This window comes from Cyclopterus lumpus, chromosome 2, assembly GCF_009769545.1.
Source record: "Cyclopterus lumpus isolate fCycLum1 chromosome 2, fCycLum1.pri, whole genome shotgun sequence".
In the NCBI taxonomy this organism is placed as follows: Eukaryota; Metazoa; Chordata; class Actinopteri; order Perciformes; family Cyclopteridae; genus Cyclopterus; species Cyclopterus lumpus.
The window spans coordinates 1198615-1221239 of NC_046967.1; the positions used below are offsets into that span (position 1 = coordinate 1198615).

A 22625-nucleotide genomic window follows, 5' to 3' on the forward strand; every position below is an offset into this window, starting at 1 on the left:
GTCTTGTGAAAACGTGCCTCGGCCCAGAGAGAACCCCGCGGGGCGTCTCCCACGTGCGCCTTTATTTTGAAAAGCATGAATGACTCCGGCTGACCGATTCTCTCCTCCTCGCTGTGATCTGTCCTCCAGAATGTTTAGTGAGTCAGGGGCCGCGCCGCAGGAGGTCCGTTAGCTTGTGTTGTGTTACTACGCGGAGCAGCACCTAGTGGACGTTAGAAGCACTGCAGCCGAAGACTTCCTTTGGCGTTCAGCTGCTGGTTTAGAGGTACAACTTATATTTAAATGTGGCCTTTGGGGAGCAATAATACATATATGTGCATGCCTCCAAACCCAAACTATAACCCTAATTTAAGGAGGTTGTTTCAGACCCTGAACCCCCATCCTGATGAAAGAGTGTTTAACGCACACCAGCCAATGACAACGTGAGGCAGGAACTGTGATCTCAGAGGGAGGTCTGAGCTGGATTTGAAGTGCAGGTGTCCTGACTGTTGTTGTGCTCCACGGGGGTTCTGACCCACGAGTCCCAGAACGTCCACAAGGAACACAGTTTCACATTCTTTGGTTCTGCGGTGAACAACATGTCCAGTCCACGTTGGAGGGGTTTGATCCTCTTCTTTATGCGTGTTTATCTCTATAAAAGTGATCGTTTTCAAATGAATCCACATTTTGTTCTTGATAAAGTTAATAAAGGACACGTAAAGGTGGATATTTAGTATATACAGTATGCATACTATGTGTTGTGTGTTGCATTTCTGAAGTATAAAGTGTGTTATGCTATTTATCTCTACAGATAAACGAGGATCATTAAATGTGGTGTGAGGACATGGGATGGTGCGTTCAAGATCACTCTGAAAACGTAACCTTGCATCTATGAGTAAAACTAGACGACGTGTAAACTATATGAAAATCCTTTGAAAATATAACTTTCTTTTGGTCAAATATTTGCTGTCATGGATGCATCTTTGTGTCTTTAAACGCACCATCAGTGTATGCGAAGTTCCCGCATTATCACTATTATTATTATTATTATTATTATTATTATTATATATTATCCCGATCTATTATTCCCGTAGCTGTGTCTACGGTGTATAATGTAAAGTGTCTTTGAGTATCTTGAAAAGCACTATATAAATTAAATGGATTATTTATTATTATTATTATTATCACGTGACTTTAAAGTCACGTTATCTCTAATAAAGATGGAATTAGGTGTCAGGTTGTCTCACTGGGATCAGTGGTTTCTGTTTTAATGATATATTACATTTTTTTATTTATTTCTGCCACCAGGTGGCGACCGTGAGTGTTGTTTCCAAATGGAGTTGGTAAGAACTTGACCTTTACACCACCTGAATGCATCTAAAGTGACATGTTGTCCTGGTGGTGTGTGTATAATTAATCATTAATGTACTTAAAATACTGTGTCAGTTGAAGTATTTTATATATATATATATATATATATATATATATATATATATATATATATATATATATATATATAAGTAACAGTTGTATCACATATGTCATCATGATTTGATGAGTAAACTAACATACTTGAATGCATTTGTAAATTGTTCTGATTTTTGTAGGTATTTTTTATAATAATTTTTCTGAACTAAATATTCATATTTTCTCTACCACGTTAAATAAGAGTATCATTGTTATTGTCCAATATTTCTTGAGTTTGATAAATAAAGTCTTATTTTCCAATCACATATTGTTGTTTTTATGTTTTTATGTGAAAGTGAACTTAGGTTTCAGTTCCAGTTACTTTCTTTTTCTTTGAAAACACGTGGTCACTGTGAGCTCTTCCGAGGATCGGCTGTACTCCCCCCGTAACTGCTTTATTTTATTAAGAAACACATCAATAATATTACTGTATGTAGTTCGACACCATTATATTGTATGAATAAAAAATAAACACGTGTTTATTCTTAAAATCGTGCTTATAACTCTTCAATATACGTGAAAACCATTATTTGTATATTTGTTATAATGGATAAGTCTGCTCTCTGACGGAACAGCCGTTTTCCCTCGTTCTGATTGGCTGTCACCGGCAAAGGGGCGGGCGCATCCTTCGAAGCCTCCGCTGTGATTGGCTGAAGCCGTTTCCGTCCACCACAGAGCAGAAGGAGTCGCTCCTTGGAATTAGTCGTCGCTGAAAACCTTTTTGGGGAATAAAACTAACATTTCCGGCTCATCTCGTGCACGTTTTCCTGTGAATAAAAGGTGAGTTTAAATTACGGCTTCCTCAGGAAGTAACGCAGCGTTGCCCAGACCAGCTGTCTGTCAACTGCAGAGTGACTAAAGCTAACTCACAGTGTGGGGTTAACTTACATTACTTACGTTATGTTTACTAACTCTCAAGAGGCCGTTAAACCACCGGTACACGTCATTTATATTTAAACTTTAAAGTGTTTAACGGACCTGTCACCGCCCACCACGTGAATGCATACATGTGATTCAAGTGGGTGAATTCACCTGTGACCAATGACGTGCGTGTTTTTGTGCTATGACGCGCGGTGTTTATGGGAAATAATATGAAGGAACACGTAAAAAGTCAAGATTTCTGCACGGAATCCGGTTTACGTTGCGATGCGTTCAGGGACGATCTCTACCGTGGGATGTTTGAGGACTAACGCTGGAGGCAGAGTTTAGCTGAAAATTAGACACATTTACATGTTTGGAAATGCAATAATTAGTAACAATCTGCTTCTGTCCTTTTTAGGATATTAGTATTTTGGGGGATTTTCTATTAAAAAAATGCACTTAGATGATGGAATTTCCCGTAGACTGTGAACGCATCTTAAAAACTACATTGCGAAATGACTCAATGTGTCATCAATTTGTGATTTCCGAGTTTCCTTTTGCTCTGAAGGTAAACAGGAGTGGATTCAGTAACTGTGCGTGTTGTTGCTCTCGGCCACCAGGAGATGGCGCAGTGGGACCAGCTCAAGATGCTGGACTGCAAGTACCTGGAGCAGGTGGACCAGCTGTACGACGACTCGTTCCCAATGGACATCCGGCAGTACCTGAGCAAGTGGATCGAGAGCATCGACTGGTGAGCCCCTGATAGGCTCAGGATCGATTCAATAAGCAGATTGATCAATAATGTATTTATTAATTAAGCAGATTAATCAATAATGAAAACAAAGACGGGTAAAAACACAATTTAGAAGTCGTCCAAGATAATGAGCATATTGTTCTGCAACTAATTATTACTAATGTTACTAATTACTCATTATTATTATTATTATTATTATTATTATTATGTTTCATTAATTAATCTGATCAAGACTATTTTCCAATATATTGATTGTCTATAAATGTCAGAACAAAATGTCTTGTTTTGTCGGACAAAAAGACCCCAAAATATTTAGTTTAAATAAATGATAATATATCCTTTTAGTGATAATCGGAGAATATTCGGTGGTCAACAATTTTATAAATAATAATCAATATTGTCGCATAATTTAAAATCAATGTATTTATTGCGTAAGCTCCAGAATGGCTTCACGTAGCGTTCTGTAATTTATTCATATTTATTTAGATTTAAATAACCGAGGGGTTGCGCTCTCCGCCTCCTCAGGGACACGGTGGCGTACCAGGACTCTCTGGCCACCGTTCGATTCCACGACCTCCTCACGCAGCTGGACGACCAGCACGGCCGCTTCGCCCTGAACAATAACTTCCTGCTGCAGCACAACATCCGCAAGATCAAGAGGAACCTGCAGGACCGGTTCCAGGAAGACCCGGTCCACATGGCCATGGTGATCTCCAGGAACCTGAAGGAGGAGAAGAAGATCCTGGAGAATGCCAAGAACACCAAGGTGAGGCGCCCCCCGGCGGCCATTTGTAAACGTTTTAATTATTACGTAATATTTAGTGAAACATTTAAACGTTCACAATTTTATCGATACTTTATGAATTTTATTATTATTAATTTCAGTCATTTTACAGTTGTTTGAATCCAACAAAAATTCCCTAAATTGTTCTAGGAAAGGCACTAAATATAGGTAAAATAAATTCTGATAAATACATTCTAATAAATGAAATTCCTATCTAATAAATACATTCTAATAAATTAAATACATTCTGATAAATACATTCTAATAAATTAAATCATTTCTAATAAATTAAATCAATTATAAGAAATTGAAATCGTTTATAATAAATACATTATAATCAATTATAAGAAATACATTATAATCAAATCTAATAAATTCTTAAATTCTAATAAATGTAATCACTTCTAATAAATCAATTCTAATACATTAAATCAATTCAAATAAATACATTATAATCAATTATAATAAATACATTATAATCTATTAAATTAATTATAAGCAATATTCCTCCTATGAATCGCCACCTTAACGTGGTGGAGGAGTTTGAGTGGCTCAGTGATCCTGGGAGCTATGTTGTCCGGGGCATCAGCCCCTGGTAGGGTCTCCCAAGGCAAACAGGTCTCGGGGGAGAGCCCAGACTAAGAGCGGTTCAATAAACCCTGATGATAAGCAGCCCACGGACTGAAGCTACCTTGCCCGGACAAGGGAAACCGGGGCACCCTCCCGGAGCCAGACCCAGGAGGGGAGCTCGTCGGCGAGCGTCTGGTGGCCGGGCTTTCGCCCATGGGGCCCGGTCGGGCTCAGCCCGAAAAAACATCATGGAGCAGCAGTCACCCTGTGGACCCACCACCCGCAGGGAGAATTATCGGGGTCGGGTGCTATGTAGACCGGGCGGCGGGCCAGGCGGGAGACCTGGGCGGGCCGATCGCCGGCGGCATGGACTAGCTCTAGGGACGTGGAACGTCACCTCACTAGCGGGGAAAGAGCCGGAGCTGGTGCAGGAGGTGGAGCGGTACCAGCTAGATATAGTTGGGCTCACCTCCACGCACAGCATGGGCTCTGGAACCAAGCTCCTGGAGAAGGGTTGGACTTTGTCCTTTTCTGGAGTTGCCCAGGGTGAGAGGCGCCGGGCGGGAGTGGGGATACTCACGAGCCCCCGGCTGAGCGCCGCTGTGTTGGAGTTTTCCCCGGGGAACGAGAGGGTCGCCTCCCTGCGCCTACGGGTTGCGGGGAGTAAGGCTCTGACTGTTGTTTGTGCTTATGCACCGAACAGCATTTCGGAGTATCCGGCCTTCTTGGAGTCGGTGGGAGGAGTCCTGGAAAGGGCGCCGCCTGCCGACTCCATAGTTCTCCTGGGAGACTTCAACGCTCACGTGGGCAATGACAGAGAAACCTGGCGGGGCGTGATTGGGAGGAACGGCTTGCCCGATCTGAACCCGAATGGTGTTTTGTTGTTGGACTTCTGTGCTAGCCACAGTTTGTCCATAACGAACACCATGTTCGAACATAAGCTGGCTCATAAGTGTACCTGGTACCAAAACACCTCAGGCCGGAGATCAATGATCGACTTTGTAATCGTATCATCTGATCTGCGGCCGTATGTCTTGGACACTCGGGTGAAGAGAGGAGCAGAGCTGTCAACTGATCACCACCTGGTGGTGAGTTGGATCAGATGGCGGGGGACTCGGCTAGAAAGACCTGGCAAGCCCAAACGTGTAGTGAGGGTGAACTGGGAAGGTCTGGCTGAGGATCCTGTCCGGGAGGTCTTCAACTCCCACCTCCGGAAGAACTTCTCACAAATCCCAAGGGAGGCTGGGGACATGGAATCCGAGTGGACCTTGTTCAAAGCCTCTATTGTGGACGCGGCTGCTCGGGGCTGTGGCCGGAAGGTCATCGGTGCCTGTCGTGGCGGCAACCCGAGAACCCGGTGGTGGACACCGGGGGTGAGGGAAGCCGTCAAACTGAAGAAGGAGGCCTTTCGGGCCTGGCTGGCCCAGGGGTCTCCTGAAGCAGCTGACGGGTACCGGCGGGCCAGAAGGGCTGCAGCGGCGATGGTCGCGGAGGCTAAAACTCGGGCATGGGAGGAGTTCGGGGAGGCCATGGAGAAGGACTTTCGGTTGGCCTCAAGGAAGTTCTGGCAAACCATCCGACGGCTCAGGAAGGGAAAGCAGGGTCTACCCCAGGCTGTTCTCAGCAGGGGGGGGGGGGGGGGAACTGCTGACCCGGACTGGGGACATCGTCGGGCGGTGGAAAGAGCACTTTGAGGAACTCCTAAACCCGGCCAACATGTCCCCCGGAGAGGGGGCAGCGCCGGAAGACTTTGGGGTGGATTCACCCATATCCCTGGCAGAGGTCGCTAAGGTAGTCAAAAAGCTCCTTGGTGGCAAGGCGCCAGGGGTGGATGAGATCCGCCCTGAGATGCTGAAAGCGCTGGACATTGTTGGGCTGTCTTGGTTGACACGCCTTTTCAGTGTCGCATGGGGGTCGGGAACAGTGCCCATGGACTGGCAGACCGGGGTGGTGGTTCCCATCTTCAAGAAGGGGGACCGGAGAGTGTGCTCGAACTATCGTGGTATCACACTGCTCAGCCTCCCGGGAAAAGCTTATGCCAGGGTGCTGGAGAGGAGGCTCCGACCGCTTGTCGAACCTCAGATTCAAGACGAACAGTGCGGATTCCGTCCCGGTCGTGGAACAGTGGACCAGCTCTTTACCCTCGCAAGATTACTGGAGGGGTCCTGGGAGTTTGCCCAACCAGTTTACATGTGCTTTGTAGAACTGGAGAAGGCTTTCGACCGGGTCCCTCGGGGGTTTTTGTGGGGGGTGCTGCGGGAGTATGGGGTGCCGGACCTGTTGGCACGGGCCATCCGGTCTCTGTACGCCTGCAGTAGGAGCTGTGTTCGTCTCCTCGGTAGTAAGTCAGACACGTTCCCGGTGGGTGTTGGCCTCCGCCAGGGCTGCCCTTTATCACCGGTCCTGTTCGTGACCTTCATGGACAGGATATCTAGGCGCAGCCAGGGGGCGGAGAGGATCCGGTTCGGGAGTCTCGGGATCGCCTCTCTGCTGTTTGCGGATGATGTGGTCCTGTTTGCCTCCTCGGACCGTGACCTCCAGCATTCACTGGGGCGTTTTGCAGCCGAGTGCGAAGCGGCAGGGATGAGAGTTAGCACCTCCAAATCTGAGGCCATGGTGCTCTGCCGGAAACCGGCGGATTGCTCCCTCCAGGTGGGGGCAAACTGCCTACCCCAAGCGAAGGAGTTCAAGTATCTCGGGGTCTTGTTCACGAGTGAGGGTAAGGTGGAGCGGGAGATCGACAGGCGGATCGGTGCGGCTGCAGCAGTAAAACAGGCGCTGTACCGGTCCGTCTTAGTGAAGAGGAGCTGAGCCGGAAGGCAAAGCTCTCCATTTACTGGTCGGTCTACGTTCCAACCCTCACCTATGGTCACGAACTCTGGGTCGTGACCGAAAGAACGAGATCTCGGATACAAGCGGCCGAAATGAGCTTCCTCCGTAGGGTGGCCGGGCTCAGCCTTAGAGATAGGGTAAGGAGCTCGGACATCAGGGGGGAGCTTGGAGTCGAGTCGCTGCTCCTTCGTGTCCAAAGGAGTCAGCTGAGGTGGTTCATCTAGTCAGGATGCCTCCTGGACGCCTCCCATTAGAGGTTTTCCGGGCACGTCCAACTGGTAGGAGGCCCCGGGGAAGACCGAGGACACGCTGGAGGGATTATATCTCCCGGCTGGCCTTGGAACGCCTCGGGATCCCCCAGAATGAGCTGGAAAGTGTTGCGGGTGAGAGGGAAGCCTGGGTCGGCCTGCTGAACCTGCTGCCACCGCGACCCGACCCCGGATAAGAGGTGATAATGAATGGATGGATGGATGGATAGAATAAAGTTTTATTAGAATAAAGTTTTGTTCTGCAGCAGGAGAGCGAGGGCGCGGTGTCGGCCATGGTGGTGGAGAAGCAGAAGCTGGACAACAAAGTGAAGGACATGAAAGACCGAGTTCAGGTAAACGCTCACGGAATAACAAGTGATACCACACCCAATGCACATTTATTTACTCCTCCTCCTTCTCCTTCTCCTCCTTCTTCTTCTTCTCCTCCTCTTCCTTCTTCTCCTCCTTCTTCTCCTCCTCCTTCTTCTTCTTCTTCTCCTCCTCCTCCTTCTCCTCCTCCTCCTTCTTCTTCTTCTTCTTCTCCTCCTCCTCCTCCTCCTCCTCCTCCTCCTCCTCCTCCTCCTCTTTCAGGTGGCGGATCAGTACATTAAGAACCTTGAAGATCTGCAGGACGAGTACGACTTCAAAGTCAACAATCTGAAAAACAGAGGTGAGCTGCACGTGTGTGTTCATAGTAATAACTGTTATTAATATTAATATTTGATGTATTCATTCATGATGTTCTGGAGTCCTTGGAGAGAGGAAAGGTGACGAGGTGACATCCAGGCTCTCTTCGTGTGTCCTCAGAGAACGAGGTGAACGGCATGACGCCGAAGGAGCTGGAGACTGAGAAGATGACGCTCATGAGGATGTGCCTGGACCTGAAGACCAAACGCCAGGTGAGCGCCCCGCAGACGGGACCCGGGGCTCGGTGAACCCGGTCGGTGGGCTAACGGTGTGTTTGTGTGCCGGCGGTCAGGAGGCGGTGGGGCAGCTCAACGACCTGCTGACCGCCACGCAGGCGCTGCTGGCCGACCTGATCTCAGAGGAGCTGCCGGAGTGGAGGCAGCGGCAGCAGATCGCCTGCATCGGAGGGCCGCCCAACGCCTGTGTGGACCAGCTGCAGAGCTGGTGCGTCAACAACAACAACAACAACAACAACAATCCTTCCCTCAATGTCTGCATTGACTTCTCTCCACATCTTCTTCTTTCTCCTTTCTTTCATCCGTCTCCTCATCGCCATTATTCTCCTCCTCCTCCTCTCCCCCTCCTCTCTCCTCCTCCTCCTCTCACCCCTCCTCCTCCCCCCCCCCCCCCCCCCCCTCTCCCACCTCCTCCTCCTGCAGGTTCACGTCGGCAGCAGAGAGCCTCCAGCAGGTCCGTCAGCACCTGAAGAAGCTGCAGGAGTTGGAGCAGAAGTTCACGTACGACGACGACCCCATCGCCCAGAAGAAAGCGTACCTGGAGGCCCGAGCCCTGGACCTCCTCAAGGACCTCCTCTCCAAGTACGGGGGTTATTGATCGCCTTGTTATTGATCATCAGTCAGGAATCAAACTCACTGTGTGTGTGTGTGTGTGTGTGTGTGTGTGTGTGTGTGTGTGTGTGTGTGTGTGTGTGTGTGTGTGTGTGTGTGTGTGTGTGTGTGTGTGTGTGTGTGTGTGTGTGTGTGTGTGTGTGTGTGTGTGTGTGTAGCTCTCTGGTTGTAGAGAGGCAGCCCTGCATGCCCACCCACCCTCAGAGACCTCTGGTGCTGAAAACAGGCGTCCAGTTCACAGTGAAGCTCCGGTAAAAAACTATGATTATTCATATTATTGATTTTTTACTGTTTATTAATTATTAATATTATTGACTTTTTACTGTTTATTACTCAAACTGAACGACTTAAAGGGATATTTCAACCAGCTGATCAGAGGACAAACTAACTCTCCTCTTCCTCCTCTCTCTTCTTCCTCTCCTCCTCATATTCTCCTCCTTCCTCCTCATCCTCCTCTCCTCCTCCTCCTCCTTCCTCCTTCCTCCTTCCTCCTCCTCCTCATTCCCTTCCTCCCTCCTCCTCCTCCTCCTCCTCCTCCCTCCTCCTCCTCCCTCTCCTCATTCACCTCCTCCTCCTCCTCTCCCTCTCCTCCTCCCCCACCTCCTCTCTCCTCTTCCTCGTTTCCGTTCCAGCTTCCTGGTGAAGCTGCAGGAGTTCAACTACCAGCTGAAGGTCAAGGCCCTGTTTGATAAGTACGATGCGTTCAAGAGCTCACCATAAAAACCGTCACGTCGTGTTGTTTAAACGTGTTGCGTAACGCCTCTTCTTCTGCTCCTCAGAGACGTGACGGAGAAGAAAGGGTGCGTCTCAAACTCACGTCAATATGTATTTTATTTGTTTAAATTGTATTTATTATTGTTATAACTTGTCTTAATAAGTCAAGTTAAATTAGGATAAAACACATTCTTTATGCTCTAGAACACATGACCCGTCCTCCTCCTATTTAAATGCTAACGGCTCCTAATTAATTAACACTTTGTTGTCGTTAATTGAGGTTTCGGAAGTTCAACATTTTGGGAACAAATACCAAAATCATGAACATGGAGGAGTCGAACGGCAGCCTGGCGGCCGAGTTCAGGCACCTGGTGAGGCCTCCGCATCCCAACCTCCTGTATGCGCTTATATCTGGAGGAGATGTGCCTTCATAACTTCTTCTTCTGGTTCTTCACGCAGCAACTGAAGGAGCAGAAGGTCGCCGGCAACAGGACCAATGAGGTGAGAAGAGAAACGCTATGTGATTAGTTTTAATGCACAATAACAAGAGAAATAATGACCACAAAATAAATACTCCACATGCTTCAAGTAAAAGCCGTGTTTCAATAGTACAAGTACACAAGTATTAGAAGTAGAAGTACATTATTAAGTAACAAAAGATGGAAATAATTAAATACTGTAATTAAGTACAATCTTGAGTTTCTTGTACTTGAGTAAATATACTCGCTAACTTTCCAGCTAAAAAGAAATAATATGAAATAATCAAAAGATTGAGCCTGGTGACAACAATGTAATAATATTATAGAATAATTATTGTCTCTTTTTAATTATACCAGTGTTAAATGCTAAATGTTACGCATAAAAGAAGCATTGACTGTTTTTAATGATCATTGCACAATAAAACATTGTTGTGTAGTAGTTTTGTGTTGTTTCATTGTGTATGTGCGTGTGTGTGTGTGTGTGTGTGTGTCCAGGGGCCTCTGATCGTCACCGAGGAGCTTCACTCGCTGAGCTTCGAGTCCGAGCTGCAGCTCAACCAGTCGGGACTCAACATCAAGCTGGAGGTTGTTGTTGTTGTTGTTGTTGTTGTTGTTGTTGTTGTTTGTTCACGTGAGTCGGTTCCTGATTGGTTCCCGTCGTGTCTCTGTAGGCCATTTCTCTGCCCGTCGTGGTCATCTCCAACGTGTGCCAGCTGCCCAGCGGCTGGGCCTCCATCCTCTGGTACAACATGCTGACCACCGAGCCCAAGGTGAGATCAATACGCCTCCATTGTTCTCAGATCAATACGCCTCCATTGATCAGAGATCAATACGCCTCCATTGTTCTCAGATCAATACGCCTCCATTGATCAGAGATCAATACGCCTCCATTGTTCTCAGATCAATACGCCTCCATTGATCAGAGATCAATACGCCTCCATTGTTCTCAGATCAATACGCCTCCATTGTTCAGAGATCAATACGCCTCCATTGATCAGAGATCAATACGCCTCCATTGTTCAGAGATCAATACGCCTCCATTGTTCAGAGATCAATACGCCTCCATTGATCAGAGATCAATACGCCTCCATTGTTCAGAGATCAATACGCCTCCATTGATCAGAGATCAATACGCCTCCATTGATCAGAGATCAATACGCCTCCATTGTTCTCAGATCAATACGCCTCCATTGTTCTCAGATCAATACGCCTCCATTGTTCTCAGATCAATACGCCTCCATTGTTCAGAGATCAATACGCCTCCATTGTTCAGAGATCAATACGCCTCCATTGATCAGAGATCAATACGCCTCCATTGTTCTCAGATCAATAAGCCTCCATTGATCAGAGATCAATACGCCTCCATTGTTCAGAGATCAATACGCCTCCATTGTTCTCAGATCAATAAGCCTCCATTGTTCAGAGATCAATACGCCTCCATTGTTCAGAGATCAATACGCCTCCATTGTTCAGAGATCAATACGCCTCCATTGTTCAGAGATCAATACGCCTCCATTGTTCAGAGATCAATACGCCTCCATTGTTCAGAGATCAATACGCCTCCATTGTTCAGAGATCAATACGCCTCCATTGTTCAGAGATCAATACGCCTCCATTGTTCTCAGATCAATACGCCTCCATTGTTCCTCCTCCTCAGAACCTGAAGTTCTTCCTCAAGCCTCCTCTGGCCAAGTGGTCCCAGCTCTCTGAGGTCCTCAGCTGGCAGTTCTCCGCCGTCACCCAGCGAGGCCTGAACCAGGAGCAGCTCAGCATGCTGGCTGACAAGCTGCTGGGTGAGGACCTGGTCCACAGGGTTCAGAGGGGGGATCAGAGGGGGGATCAGAGGGGGGGACCTGGTCCACGGGGTTCAGAGGGGGGACCTGATCCACGGGGTTCAGAGGGGGGACGTGGTCCACAGGGTTCAGAGGGGGGACCTGGTCCACGGGGATCAGAGGGGGGGACCTGGTCCACAGGGTTCAGAGGGGGGACCTGGTCCACGGGGTTCAGAGGGGGGACCTGGTCCACGGGGTTCAGAGGGGGGACGTGGACCACAGGGATCAGAGGGGGGGACCTGGTCCACAGGGTTCAGAGGGGGGACCTGGTCCACGGGGTTCAGAGGGGGGACGTGGACCACAGGGTTCAGAGGGGGGATCAGAGAGGGGGACCTGGTCCACAGGGTTCAGAGGGGGGATCAGAGGGTGGACCTGGTCCACAGGGTTCAGAGGGGGGGACCTGGTCCACAGGGATCAGAGGGGGGGACCTGGTCCACGGGGTTCAGAGGGGGGAACATGGTCCACACACACACAGTTCAGAGGGGGGAACATGGTCCACACACACACAGTTCTGAGGGGGGAACATGGTCCACACACACACAGTTCAGAGGGGGGAACATGGTCCACACACACACAGTTCTGAGGGGGGAACATGGTCCACACACACACAGTTCAGAGGGGGAACATGGTCCACACACACACAGTTCAGAGGGGGGTGCGTGGCTCAACGGGTAAATGTGGAACCTCCTTTCTCTGCAGGAGCCAAAGCCAAGAGGAACCCAGAGGGACAGATCCCCTGGATCAAGTTCTGCAAGGTGAGCCCTGGTCTCATCTTTCAGGGTTGTTAAGACCTTCATGTGAAACTCCTGATGGGCTGAGTGTTCCTCTGGACCTCCTGATGGACGGAGTGTTCTTCTGGACTTCCTGATGCTGATTGCTGAGTTTGCAGTGCAGCCATGAGAGTGCCAATGAGAAAGCGTTCCCCTTCTGGTTGTGGATCGAGGGGATCCTGGACCTGATTAAGAGACACCTGCTCTCCCTCTGGAACGACGGGTGAGTCCCTGACCGTAGTTCCATAAGGAGATCTTAATTATTAAAGTAACTGCAGCTGTGAGAAGAACATCGCCTCCTTGTGTTCTCCTCCTGCAGCTCCATCACAGGCTTCCTCAGCAAGGAGAGGGAGAAGGCTCTGCTGAGCGACAAGTGTCCAGGAACCTTCCTGCTGCGCTTCAGCGAGAGCAGCCGGGATGGAGCCATCACCTTCACCTGGGTCGAGCACGACGTGCACGGTGAGGAGTATATACATATGTATGCAACCAGAGCAACTAGTGACCAAAGAACCGGTACCGGTCTGTGGGTCCCTTAGTACCGGTCCGTGGGTCCCTTAGTACCGGTCCGTGGGTCCCTTAGTACCGGTCTGTGGGTCCTTTGGTACCGGTCTGTGGGTCCTTTGGTACCGGTCTGTGGGTCCTTTGGTACCGGTCCGTGGGTCCCTTAGTACCGGTCTGTGGGTCCCTTAGTACCGGTCCGTGGGTCCCTTAGTACCGGTCTGTGGGTCCTTTGGTACCGGTCTGTGGGTCCCTTAGTACCGGTCTGTGGGTCCTTTGGTACCGGTCCGTGGGTCCCTTAGTACCGGTCCGTGGGTCCCTTAGTACCGGTCTGTGGGTCCTTTGGTACCGGTCCGTGGGTCCCTTAGTACCGGTCTGTGGGTCCTTTGGTACCGGTCTGTGGGTCCCTTAGTACCGGTCCGTGGGTCCCTTAGTACCGGTCTGTGGGGCCTTTGGTACCGGTCTGTGGGTCCCTTAGTACCGGTTCGTGGGTCCCTTAGTACCGGTTCGTGGGTCCCTTAGTACCGGTCTGTGGGGCCTTTGGTACCGGTCTGTGGGTCCCATAGTACCGGTCCGTGGGTCCCTTAGTACCGGTCTGTGGGTCCTTTGGTACCGGTCCGTGGGTCCTTTAGTACCGGTCCGTGGGTCCTTTGGTACCGGTCCTTTAGTACCGGTCTGTGGGTCCTTTAGTACCAGTCTGTGGGTCCTTTAGTACCGGTCCTTTGGTACCGGTCCTTTAGTACCGGTCTGTGGGTCCTTTAGTACCAGTCTGTGGGTCCTTTAGTACCGGTCCTTTGGTACCGGTCCTTTGGTACCGGTCCTTTGGTACCGGTCCTTTAGTACCGGTGTATAGAGCTAATAGAGTAAACTCAAGTGTGATGTCTTCATCAGTCCACTTGGTGTCCCCTCTCCAAAAGGAGCCTCCAGTAACTCTCTCTCTCTCTCTCTCTCTCGCCCTCAGACAAGCCTCTGTTCCACTCCGTGGAGCCGTACACCAAGAAGGAGCTGTCCGCCGTCTCCCTGGCCGACATCATCCGCACCTACAAGGTGATGGCGGTGGAGAACATCCCGGAGAACCCGCTCCGCTTCCTCTTCCCCGACATCCCCAAAGACAAGGCCTTCGGGAAGTACTACCCCAAACCCTCAGAGAGTAAGTCCTTAAAGACTTAGACTCCGCCCACCTGGTTCCCATTGGCTGTACACCCCCAGGCGGCAGCGCTTTGAAGGTTCTAATGTGCGGTCCACTGACTTCCAGCCCCGGAGCCCATGGACGTGGAGAACGGTCCGAAGGAGTACGGCTACATGAAGACGGAGCTCATCTCCGTCTCAGAAGTGTAAGCTGTGTGTGTGTGTGTGTGTGTGTGTGTGTGTGTGTGTGTGTGTGTGTGTGTCTGTGTCTGTGTGTGTCTGTGTGTGTGTCTGTGTCTGTGTCTGTGTCTGTGTCTGTGTCTGTGTGTGTGTGTGTGTCTGTCTGTGTCTGTGTCTGTGTCTGTGTCTGTGTCTGTGTGTCTGTGTGTGTGTCTGTGTCTGTGTCTGTGTCTGTGTCTGTGTCTGTGTCTGTGTCTGTCTGTGTCTGTGTCTGTGTGTGTGTGTGTGTCTGTCTGTGTCTGTGTCTGTGTCTGTGTGTGTGTGTGTGTGTGTGTGTGTGTGTGTGTCTGTGTGTGTGTGTGTCTGTGTGTGTGTGTGTGTCTGTGTGTCTGTGTGTGTGTGTGTCTGTCTGTGTCTGTGTCTGTGTCTGTGTGTGTGTGTGTGTGTGTGTGTGTGTGTGTGTGTGTCTGTCTGTGTCTGTGTCTGTGTCTGTCTGTGTCTGTGTCTGTGTGTGTGTGTGTGTCTGTCTGTGTCTGTGTCTGTGTCTGTGTCTGTGTGTGTGTGTGTGTGTGTGTCTGTGTCTGTGTGTGTGTGTGTGTGTCTGTGTGTGTGTGTGTGTCTGTGTGTCTGTGTGTGTGTGTGTCTGTCTGTGTCTGTGTCTGTGTGTCTGTGTCTGTGTGTGTGTGTGTGTGTGTGTGTGTGTGTGTGTGTCTGTGTGTGTGTGTGTGTGTGTGTGTCGTGTTGAGACAATGCGGTTGCTCCTCTGTCTAGACATCCGTCCAGACTGCAAGACAAGATGATGCCGATGTCTCCTGACGACTTCAAGGAGCTGTCGCAGTACGTCAGCCCCAGAGACATCGACGCTGTGGTGAGGATCAGGTTCTAACAACAACACGTCACATTAGAGACATTTGGGCAGTTTGACGTTCAGGTAGTTGCAGCTCTAATCCGTTGCTCTACCCTCCAAGTGATGTTTACAAGTTGTATTGTGCATGTATTATGGTCCTGATGTATTATTATTATTGTTGTTTACCTGGAAAGGGTTAAATCAGAGTGACGCAACAACACCAATAACACTTTAGTTCTTCTTGTTGTTCTTCTTCTTCTTCCTGTTCTTGTTCTTGTTGTTCTTCTTGTTTTTGTTGTTCTTCTTGTTTTTGTTATTCTTCTTCTTCCTGTTCTTGTTCTTCTTCTTCATGTTCTTCTTCTTCTCCTTCTGTTTCCGGTTGTGTGAGTGAGCGTGGTGCGGAGTTGGAGTGGAAGTTCACTGCTTTGGGGTTCTTGTCTGGTTTCCATGATCAGGTGAGGTACAGAGCAGGTAGTAGTGTGTTCTTGGGGGTTGTGGGGGGACGGCGTCCTCTGAGACGTCACGCCCGACCCTCCGGCAGGGAGCCCGGGTCGTTCCGCCGGACAGCAGCGTGTCGGTGGAGGAGGTGCTGCTGGCTGTCGGGGAGCAGGTCGGACACGACAACCTTTCCTTCGCCTCGAGGATGAACAAGGCGGTGGTTGTATTCATGAAGAGCGAGGCTTGTGTCCACCAGCTGGTGGAAAGAGGAGTGTTTATTCGGGGCAGCTTTGTGCAGGTGTCCCCGCTCTAAGCTCCACCACGCGGGTCACCGTCTCCGGTGTTCCGCCGTTTATACCGAACGAGCTGTTAGAGGTCGAACTGCGCAGGTTTGGGAAGTTCGCGAGCGGATTTAAAATGATTAGTTTGGGCTGTAAGGACCCCAAACTGAGGCACGTGCTGTCTCTGAGACGGCAGGCTTTTATGTTTCTGGACTCGCCGACTCAGACCCTGGAGGTGTCGTTTCCGAGTGAAGCACCTGGACGGGTCGTACATGGTGTATGCGAGCTCGGGGCAGATAAAGTGTTTTGAGTGTGGAGACGTGGGTCACAAGCGCTTCTCGTGTCCGCATAAGCAGCAGAAGAGTGCGGAAGCCCTGGCCGCGGATGCGCCGTTTCTCGCGGCGATCGCGGCTGGTAGCCGGTTCCGTTGATGCGGTGGACCTCGCTGACGTAGCCGGTCCCGTTGATGCGGTGGACCCTGCTGACGTAGCCGGTCCCGTTGATGCGGTGGACCCTGCTGACGTAGCCGGTCCCGTTGATGCGGTGGACCTCGCTGACGTAGCCGGTCCCGTTGATGCGGTGGACCCTGCTGACGTAGCCGGTCCCGTTGATGCGGTGGACCCTGCTGACGTAGCCGGTCCCGTTGATGCGGTGGACCCTGCTGACGTAGCCGGTCCCGTTGATGCGGTGGACCCTGCTGACGTAGCCGGTCCCGTTGATGCGGTGGACCTCGCTGACGTAGCCGGTCCCGTTGATGCGGTGGACCTCGCTGACGTAGCCGGTCCCGTTGATGCGGTGGACCATGCTGACGTAGCCGGTCCCGTTGATGCGGTGGACCTCGCTGACGTAGCCGGTCCCGTTGATGCGGTGGACCCTGCTGACGTAGCCGGTCCCGTTGATGCGGTGGACCTCGCTGACGTAGCCGGTCCCGTTGATGCGGTGGACCCTGCTGACGTAGCCGGTCCCGTTGATGCGGTGGACCTCGCTGACGTAGCCGGTCCCGTTGATGCGGTGGACCCTGCTGACGTAGCCGGTCCCGTTGATGCGGTGGACCTCGCTGACGTAGCCGGTCCCGTTGATGCGGTGGACCTCGCTGACGTAGCCGGTCCCGTTGATGCGGTGGACCTCGCTGACGTAGCCGGTCCCGTTGATGCGGTGGACCCTGCTGACGTAGCCGGTCCCGTTGATGCGGTGGACGTGAAGGAGAAGGTGTGTGCTCGGTTCTCTAGGTGGAGATGGTTACTGCCCCAGCTGTCATATAGGTTCTCGTTGCTAATAATTTGGTTGCCTCGACTCTTTGGCACAGGCTCATCGCGCTGACACCACCAAGTGGCCTCATGACAGAGATACAGAAGTCTGTCGTGGACTTCTTCTGGTCTGGCCGGCACTGGGTTCGTGCGACAGCTCTCTATCTGCCGGTGACAGAGGGGGGGCAGGGTCTCATCGATATCCAGTCCAAGATTGCCTCTTTCAGACTTCGGACTACACAGAGGCTGCTCTATGGCTGTGGCCCCAGCTGGATAGATGCTGCTCGACTGCTACTGAGAAGAGCCGGGCGGTTGGGGTATGATAAACAGCTTTTTCTCTTACAGCCTGAGGTAGTGGACCTGTCCGGTCTAACACTGTTTTACAGCTCTGTTCTGCAGGCCTGGCATGTTCTTAACATCTCACGTGAAGCGGATGAGACTCCGGGCGTGTGGCTGCTGGAGGAACCTTTGTTCTTCAACAGTTTCATAAGCACTCAAACACTGCAGTCTGCCAGTATGCGAACGCGGCTGAGAGAAGCCGGTTGCACTAAGATGGGACACTTGGTGAAGATGTCATCAACAGCTTCAGGCAGAACGCTAACATCACGTCTGTCAGGCTGACTGACAGGATGGTGGAGGAGGTCTGTGCCGCACTGCCGCGGCACCTAAGAGCTGCTGCAGGAAGTTGTGCTTTGTCTGACCGGTGGGATGAAGGGATGGAGTACACCCCCCCCCACCCTGCTCATTGCCCCAGCTGTGGGGGACTGGCAGGAGGGGGAGAATATGACGTTAGCAACCCCTCGTGTGGGCTTCAGGCGGTAGGGAAGAAAGCCATCTATGAAGTGTGTGTTAAGGTTGTGAACTTGCGCTCTCTGGCGGGGTTGAAGGAGTCGAGGTGGATCGAGTACCTTGGCCCAGCTTCGTCCCCAAAAGGCAGCTGGAGGTGCTTGTACAAACTTCCTATTGAGAAGCGGACGGCAGACCTCCAGTGGAGGGTAGTGCACGGGGCCATAGCCACGAATAGATACCGGGCACACCTGGACCCACACATTGGGGAGGAGTGTTATTTCTGCTGTGAGGCGGAAACCCTGGAACACCTGTTTGTTCAGTGTCCTCGGCTCTCAGGCCTTTTTGAACTTTTGAAGGGATGGTTTCAGGGTCTTAGAGAGGACTTTTCTTTCACTTTGTTTATTTTTGGGCCAAAATATTGCACAAATAAGAAGGCTGTCCACACACTGGTGAACTTTGTGTCTGGTTCTGCCAAGTTGGCCATCTGGTTGACACGGAAGAATGGGGCAAGGGGAGCTGGCAGTGAGGATCCGGTGAGGGTTCTGAAGGGACTGCTGAAAGCCCGACTCGGGGTGGAACACGCCTACTACCAGGCTGTGGACAATGTACAGGCCTTCAGGGACAAATGGACTACTGGGAGCATGTTATGCTCAGTGGGTGCTGGTGGTGAGCTGCTGGTACATTTTTGAATATTGGGATTGTTTATTTGTTAGCGTTCTTTGGTGATATTTTGTTTGTTTGTTTGTTCTTTGGTGATATTTGGCTGTATGTTTGTTTGATTTTTTATTTACTTGGTTTTCAAATTAAGCTATAGAGTGTTTTTTGCTGTTCTTGCAATAGTGGAATAAAGGACTCTTTAAACCTCAACCTCTTCTTCTTCTTCTTCTTCTTCTTCTTCCTGTTATTGTTCTTGTTGTTCTTGTTTTTGTTCTTGTTCTTCTTCCTGTTCTTCTTCTTCTTGTTATTCTTCTTCATGTTCTTGTTCTTGTTTTGTTCTTGTTTTTGTTGTTGTTCTTCTTCATGTTCTTGTTCTTCTTGTTTTTGTTCTTCTTCTTCTTCCTGTTCTTGTTCTTGTTGTTGTTCTTCTTCTTTATGTTCTTATTTTTGTTGTTGTTCTACTTATTCCTGTTCTTCATGTTCTTCTTCTTCTTCTTCTTCCCCACAGATGAGTGAAGAGTTTTCAGACCAGAACTGAGGAGTTTCTTCACTTCACGTCTTCAAGCTGCTTCTCCTTCTTCTTCTCCTTCTTCTCCTTCTTCTTCTCCTTCTTCTCCTTCTTCTCCTTCTTCTTCTCCTTCTTCTTCTTCTTCTTCGTGTCATCCTCGATGATGCTCCTCGTGACCCTCGTGGAGTAAACAGCAATAGATCTTTAGGTTTCAAAGTAATCTGGTTACTTCCTGTTAATAACTCACAGGTAATGTTTAATCATCCAGCCTGAATGGGACATGAGATCTGTCACTTTATTTATGTACATGTTTCTTTTTATTAAATGTGAACCTTGAACTCCTTAATAATAATAATATTAATAATGTGATTCTTCATGTTGTTATTTTCTGAGCTAAAATCACAATTCTACAGTTTTAAAGATGAGATGCATGTGTGATGGTCTCCTGTCGAACTCCATCTGAGCTTTTTATATTTAAGGACCTATCATTGGCTTTATGGGAGCTAACGCATGTTTCTGTTTAATGTAAAGCTGAGTGATGTTACTAATATCAAGTAATAAACCTGCCTGTGTGAACACAAGGAGTCATGTTGCACTTTAAATCCACCGTACATTCAAGGTTGTTGTATTTGTACAACACAAACACAAAGAAACTACATATGTGAAGCTGCACATTTAATGTATTACGTAATATACTTAGGCTAAGTTACTTATATTTACTTTTATACAATTACTTTTTTTTGTTGAACATATTATATATCCAACCATATACAGGGAAACAAAATAAACATATACTTCAAATTTTAATATATTTTGTCGTTCTTTAAAAAAAAAATTAAAAAAAATGGTCTGGGTTTAAATTCTAATTAAAAGTTATAACAATATTTATAACAATTTAAAAATAAAGTAAAACTACAAGGATGACTAAAAATATGATATAATGTACAACACTCAAAGGAGGAAAGTCTATTACAAAAACATAAAAATAAATAACAACCTTTGCTGAATAATCAAGTCACTTCTTCTGTGGTGTGGAATAGCGTGTTACCGCCACCTACTGGATTATTCCGGAAGTAAATCTCTGAGATTGTTTACTTTCCTTGATTCCTTTCCTCACAGATTCCCCAATATAACATTATGTTTTTCATTCATCAGTCATCATATTAATCTTCCTTCTTTCTTCGTCATGTCTGTCGCACACACACAAATGGCGGCGGCGTAAATACATTTCCGGGTCAAGTCATGTCACTTCCGGTTTTGATTGGCGGGTAAACGTGAGCGGCTTTAACGTGCAGCTAGCTCCTGCTAGCTAAAGTTAAGCTAGCTGCAGTGCTGGTCTGCAGGTGGCTTAACTTGAGCTAGCTCCTACTTGCTTAGCCATTAGCGAAGAATGACTTGCATGTTGTGGACATAGATTCCTGCTAGGTTAGTGCTAAACTAGCGGGAGCTAGTTTAGCGTGTCACACGGTGAAACCGTGAGAGTTGGCAGCTCTGATACATATATATGTGTTTGTATTTTTATATATATACACACATACATGTATGTACAGAGCTGCCAACTCACGGTTTCGCCGTGTGACACGCATTTGCATGTTTTCACACTCTCTTAAACTTAGAGACTAAGGTATGTTAACTCTCTTAAACTTAGAGACTAAGGTATGTTAACTCTCTTAAACTTAGAGACTAAGGTATGTTCACTCGCTTAAACTTACAGACTAAGGTATGTTCACTCTTAAACTTAGTAACTACGGTATGTTAACTCTTAAACTTAGAGACTAAGGTATGTTAACTCTCTTAAACTTAGACTATGGTGTGTTAACTCTCTTAAACTTAGAGACTAAGGTATGTTAACTCTCAAACTTACAGACTAAGGTATGTTCACTCTTAAACTTAGTGACTACGGTATGTTAACTCTCTTAAACTTAGAGACTACGGTATGTTAACTCTTAAACTTAGAGACTACGGTATGTTAACTCTCTTAAACTTAGAGACTAAGGTGTGTTAACTCTTAAACTTAGAGATTAAGGTATGTTAACTCTCTTAAACTTAAACTTATTTTTGGCAGGTGTGGCTTGACTACATCTGTTGCTTTTATTGACATATGTGTACATGTGTGTGTATATATATATATGTGTGTGTGTGTGTGTGTATATATATATGTATATATACAGACATATATGTGTGTATATATATATATATATATATACATATTTATATACCTCACTAGCGGGGAAAGAGCCGGAGCTGGTGCAGGAGGTGGAGCGGTACCAGCTAGATATAGTTGGGCTCACCTCCACGCACAGCATGGGCTCTGGAACCAAGCTCCTGGAGAAGGGTTGGACTTTGTCCTTTTCTGGAGTTGCCCAGGGTGAGAGGCGCCGGGCGGGAGTGGGGATACTCGTGAGCCCCCGGCTGAGCGCCGCTGTGTTGGAGTTTTCCCCGGGGAACGAGAGGGTCGCCTCCCTGCGCCTACGGGTTGCGGGGAGTAAGGCTCTGACTGTTGTTTGTGCTTATGCACCGAACAGCATTTCGGAGTATCCGGCCTTCTTGGAGTCGGTGGGAGGGGTCCTGGAAAGGGCGCCGCCTGCCGACTCCATAGTTCTCCTGGGAGACTTCAACGCTCACGTGGGCAATGACAGAGAAACCTGGCGGGGCGTGATTGGGAGGAACGGCTTGCCCGATCTGAACCCGAATGGTGTTTTGTTGTTGGACTTCTGTGCTAGCCACAGTTTGTCCATAACGAACACCATGTTCGAACATAAGGTGGCTCATAAGTGTACCTGGTACCAGAACACCTCAGGCCGGAGATCAATGATCGACTTTGTAATCGTATCATCTGATCTGCGGCCGTATGTCTTGGACACTCGGGTGAAGAGAGGAGCAGAGCTGTCAACTGATCACCACCTGGTGGTGAGTTGGATCAGATGGCGGGGGACTCGGCTGGAAAGACCTGGCAAGCCCAAACGTGTAGTAAGGGTGAACTGGGAACGTCTGGCAGAGGATCCTGTCCGGGAGGTCTTCAACTCCCACCTCCGGAAGAACTTCTCACAAATCCCGAGGGAGGCTGGGGACATGGAATCCGAGTGGACCTTGTTCAAAGCCTCTATTGTGGACGCGGCTGCTCGGGGCTGTGGCCGGAAGGTCATCGGTGCCTGTCGTGGCGGCAACCCGAGAACCCGGTGGTGGACACCGGGGGTGAGGGAAGCCGTCAAACTGAAGAAGGAGGC

The 22625-nt window shown here is 49.0% G+C and overlaps 3 protein-coding genes across 9 annotated transcripts in view; all 3 read left to right on the forward strand.

Moving 5' to 3' along the window:
• The window catches only part of LOC117741980 (growth/differentiation factor 8-like), a 2667-nt gene extending 1562 nt beyond the window's left edge, over nt 1-1105 (forward strand). Inside the window, exon 3 of the mRNA XM_034549286.1 lies at nt 1-1105. This exon is cut by the window's left edge and continues 430 nt beyond it. The gene's annotated coding sequence lies outside the window, so the exon portion shown is untranslated.
• Nucleotides 1106-2090: 985 nt separating this feature from the next.
• Nucleotides 2091-19976, forward strand: stat1a (signal transducer and activator of transcription 1a). 7 transcript variants are annotated; one of them, XM_034549034.1, is made up of 23 exons: nt 2091-2226; nt 2876-3058; nt 3587-3827; nt 7762-7848; nt 8087-8165; nt 8303-8394; nt 8475-8626; nt 8842-9000; nt 9189-9281; nt 9663-9722; nt 9810-9830; nt 10025-10115; nt 10204-10245; nt 10719-10808; nt 10895-10993; nt 11881-12016; nt 12755-12813; nt 12954-13048; nt 13145-13284; nt 14285-14473; nt 14579-14657; nt 15403-15499; nt 19399-19976. In XM_034549034.1, the coding sequence occupies exons 2-23, from the start codon at nt 2931-2933 to the stop codon at nt 19426-19428; spliced, it is 2259 nt and encodes a 752-aa protein (XP_034404925.1). In that variant the 5' UTR covers nt 2091-2226; nt 2876-2930; the 3' UTR covers nt 19429-19976. The 7 variants fall into 7 exon arrangements, with proteins under 7 accessions (XP_034404925.1, XP_034404933.1, XP_034404964.1 ...); XM_034549042.1 differs by having other exon boundaries at nt 2931-3058; XM_034549073.1 differs by having other exon boundaries at nt 2092-2226; nt 2928-3058; nt 15403-15562.
• On the forward strand, nt 15569-19202 carry LOC117741972 (collagen alpha-2(I) chain-like). Its single transcript, XM_034549273.1, has 2 exons — nt 15569-17406; nt 17504-19202. The coding sequence occupies exons 1-2, from the start codon at nt 16582-16584 to the stop codon at nt 17765-17767; spliced, it is 1089 nt and encodes a 362-aa protein (XP_034405164.1). The 5' UTR covers nt 15569-16581; the 3' UTR covers nt 17768-19202.
• Nucleotides 19977-22625: the final 2649 nt, after the last annotated feature.

Bases quoted from the DNA above. Each gene is read 5' to 3' on its own strand.
- stat1a (XM_034549034.1), top strand. From the start codon at position 2,931: ATGGCGCAGTGGGACCAGCTCAAGATGCTGGACTGCAAGTACCTGGAG. The intron at 9,001-9,188 runs GTACGGGGGTTA...GTGTGTGTGTAG, and splicing joins CTCAAGGACCTCCTCTCCAA to CTCTCTGGTTGTAGAGAGGC. The intron at 13,285-14,284 runs GTGAGGAGTATA...TCTCGCCCTCAG, and splicing joins GGTCGAGCACGACGTGCACG to ACAAGCCTCTGTTCCACTCC.
- LOC117741972 (XM_034549273.1), top strand. From the start codon at position 16,582: ATGCGCCGTTTCTCGCGGCGATCGCGGCTGGTAGCCGGTTCCGTTGAT. The intron at 17,407-17,503 runs GTGTGTGCTCGG...TCTTTGGCACAG, and splicing joins CGGTGGACGTGAAGGAGAAG to GCTCATCGCGCTGACACCAC.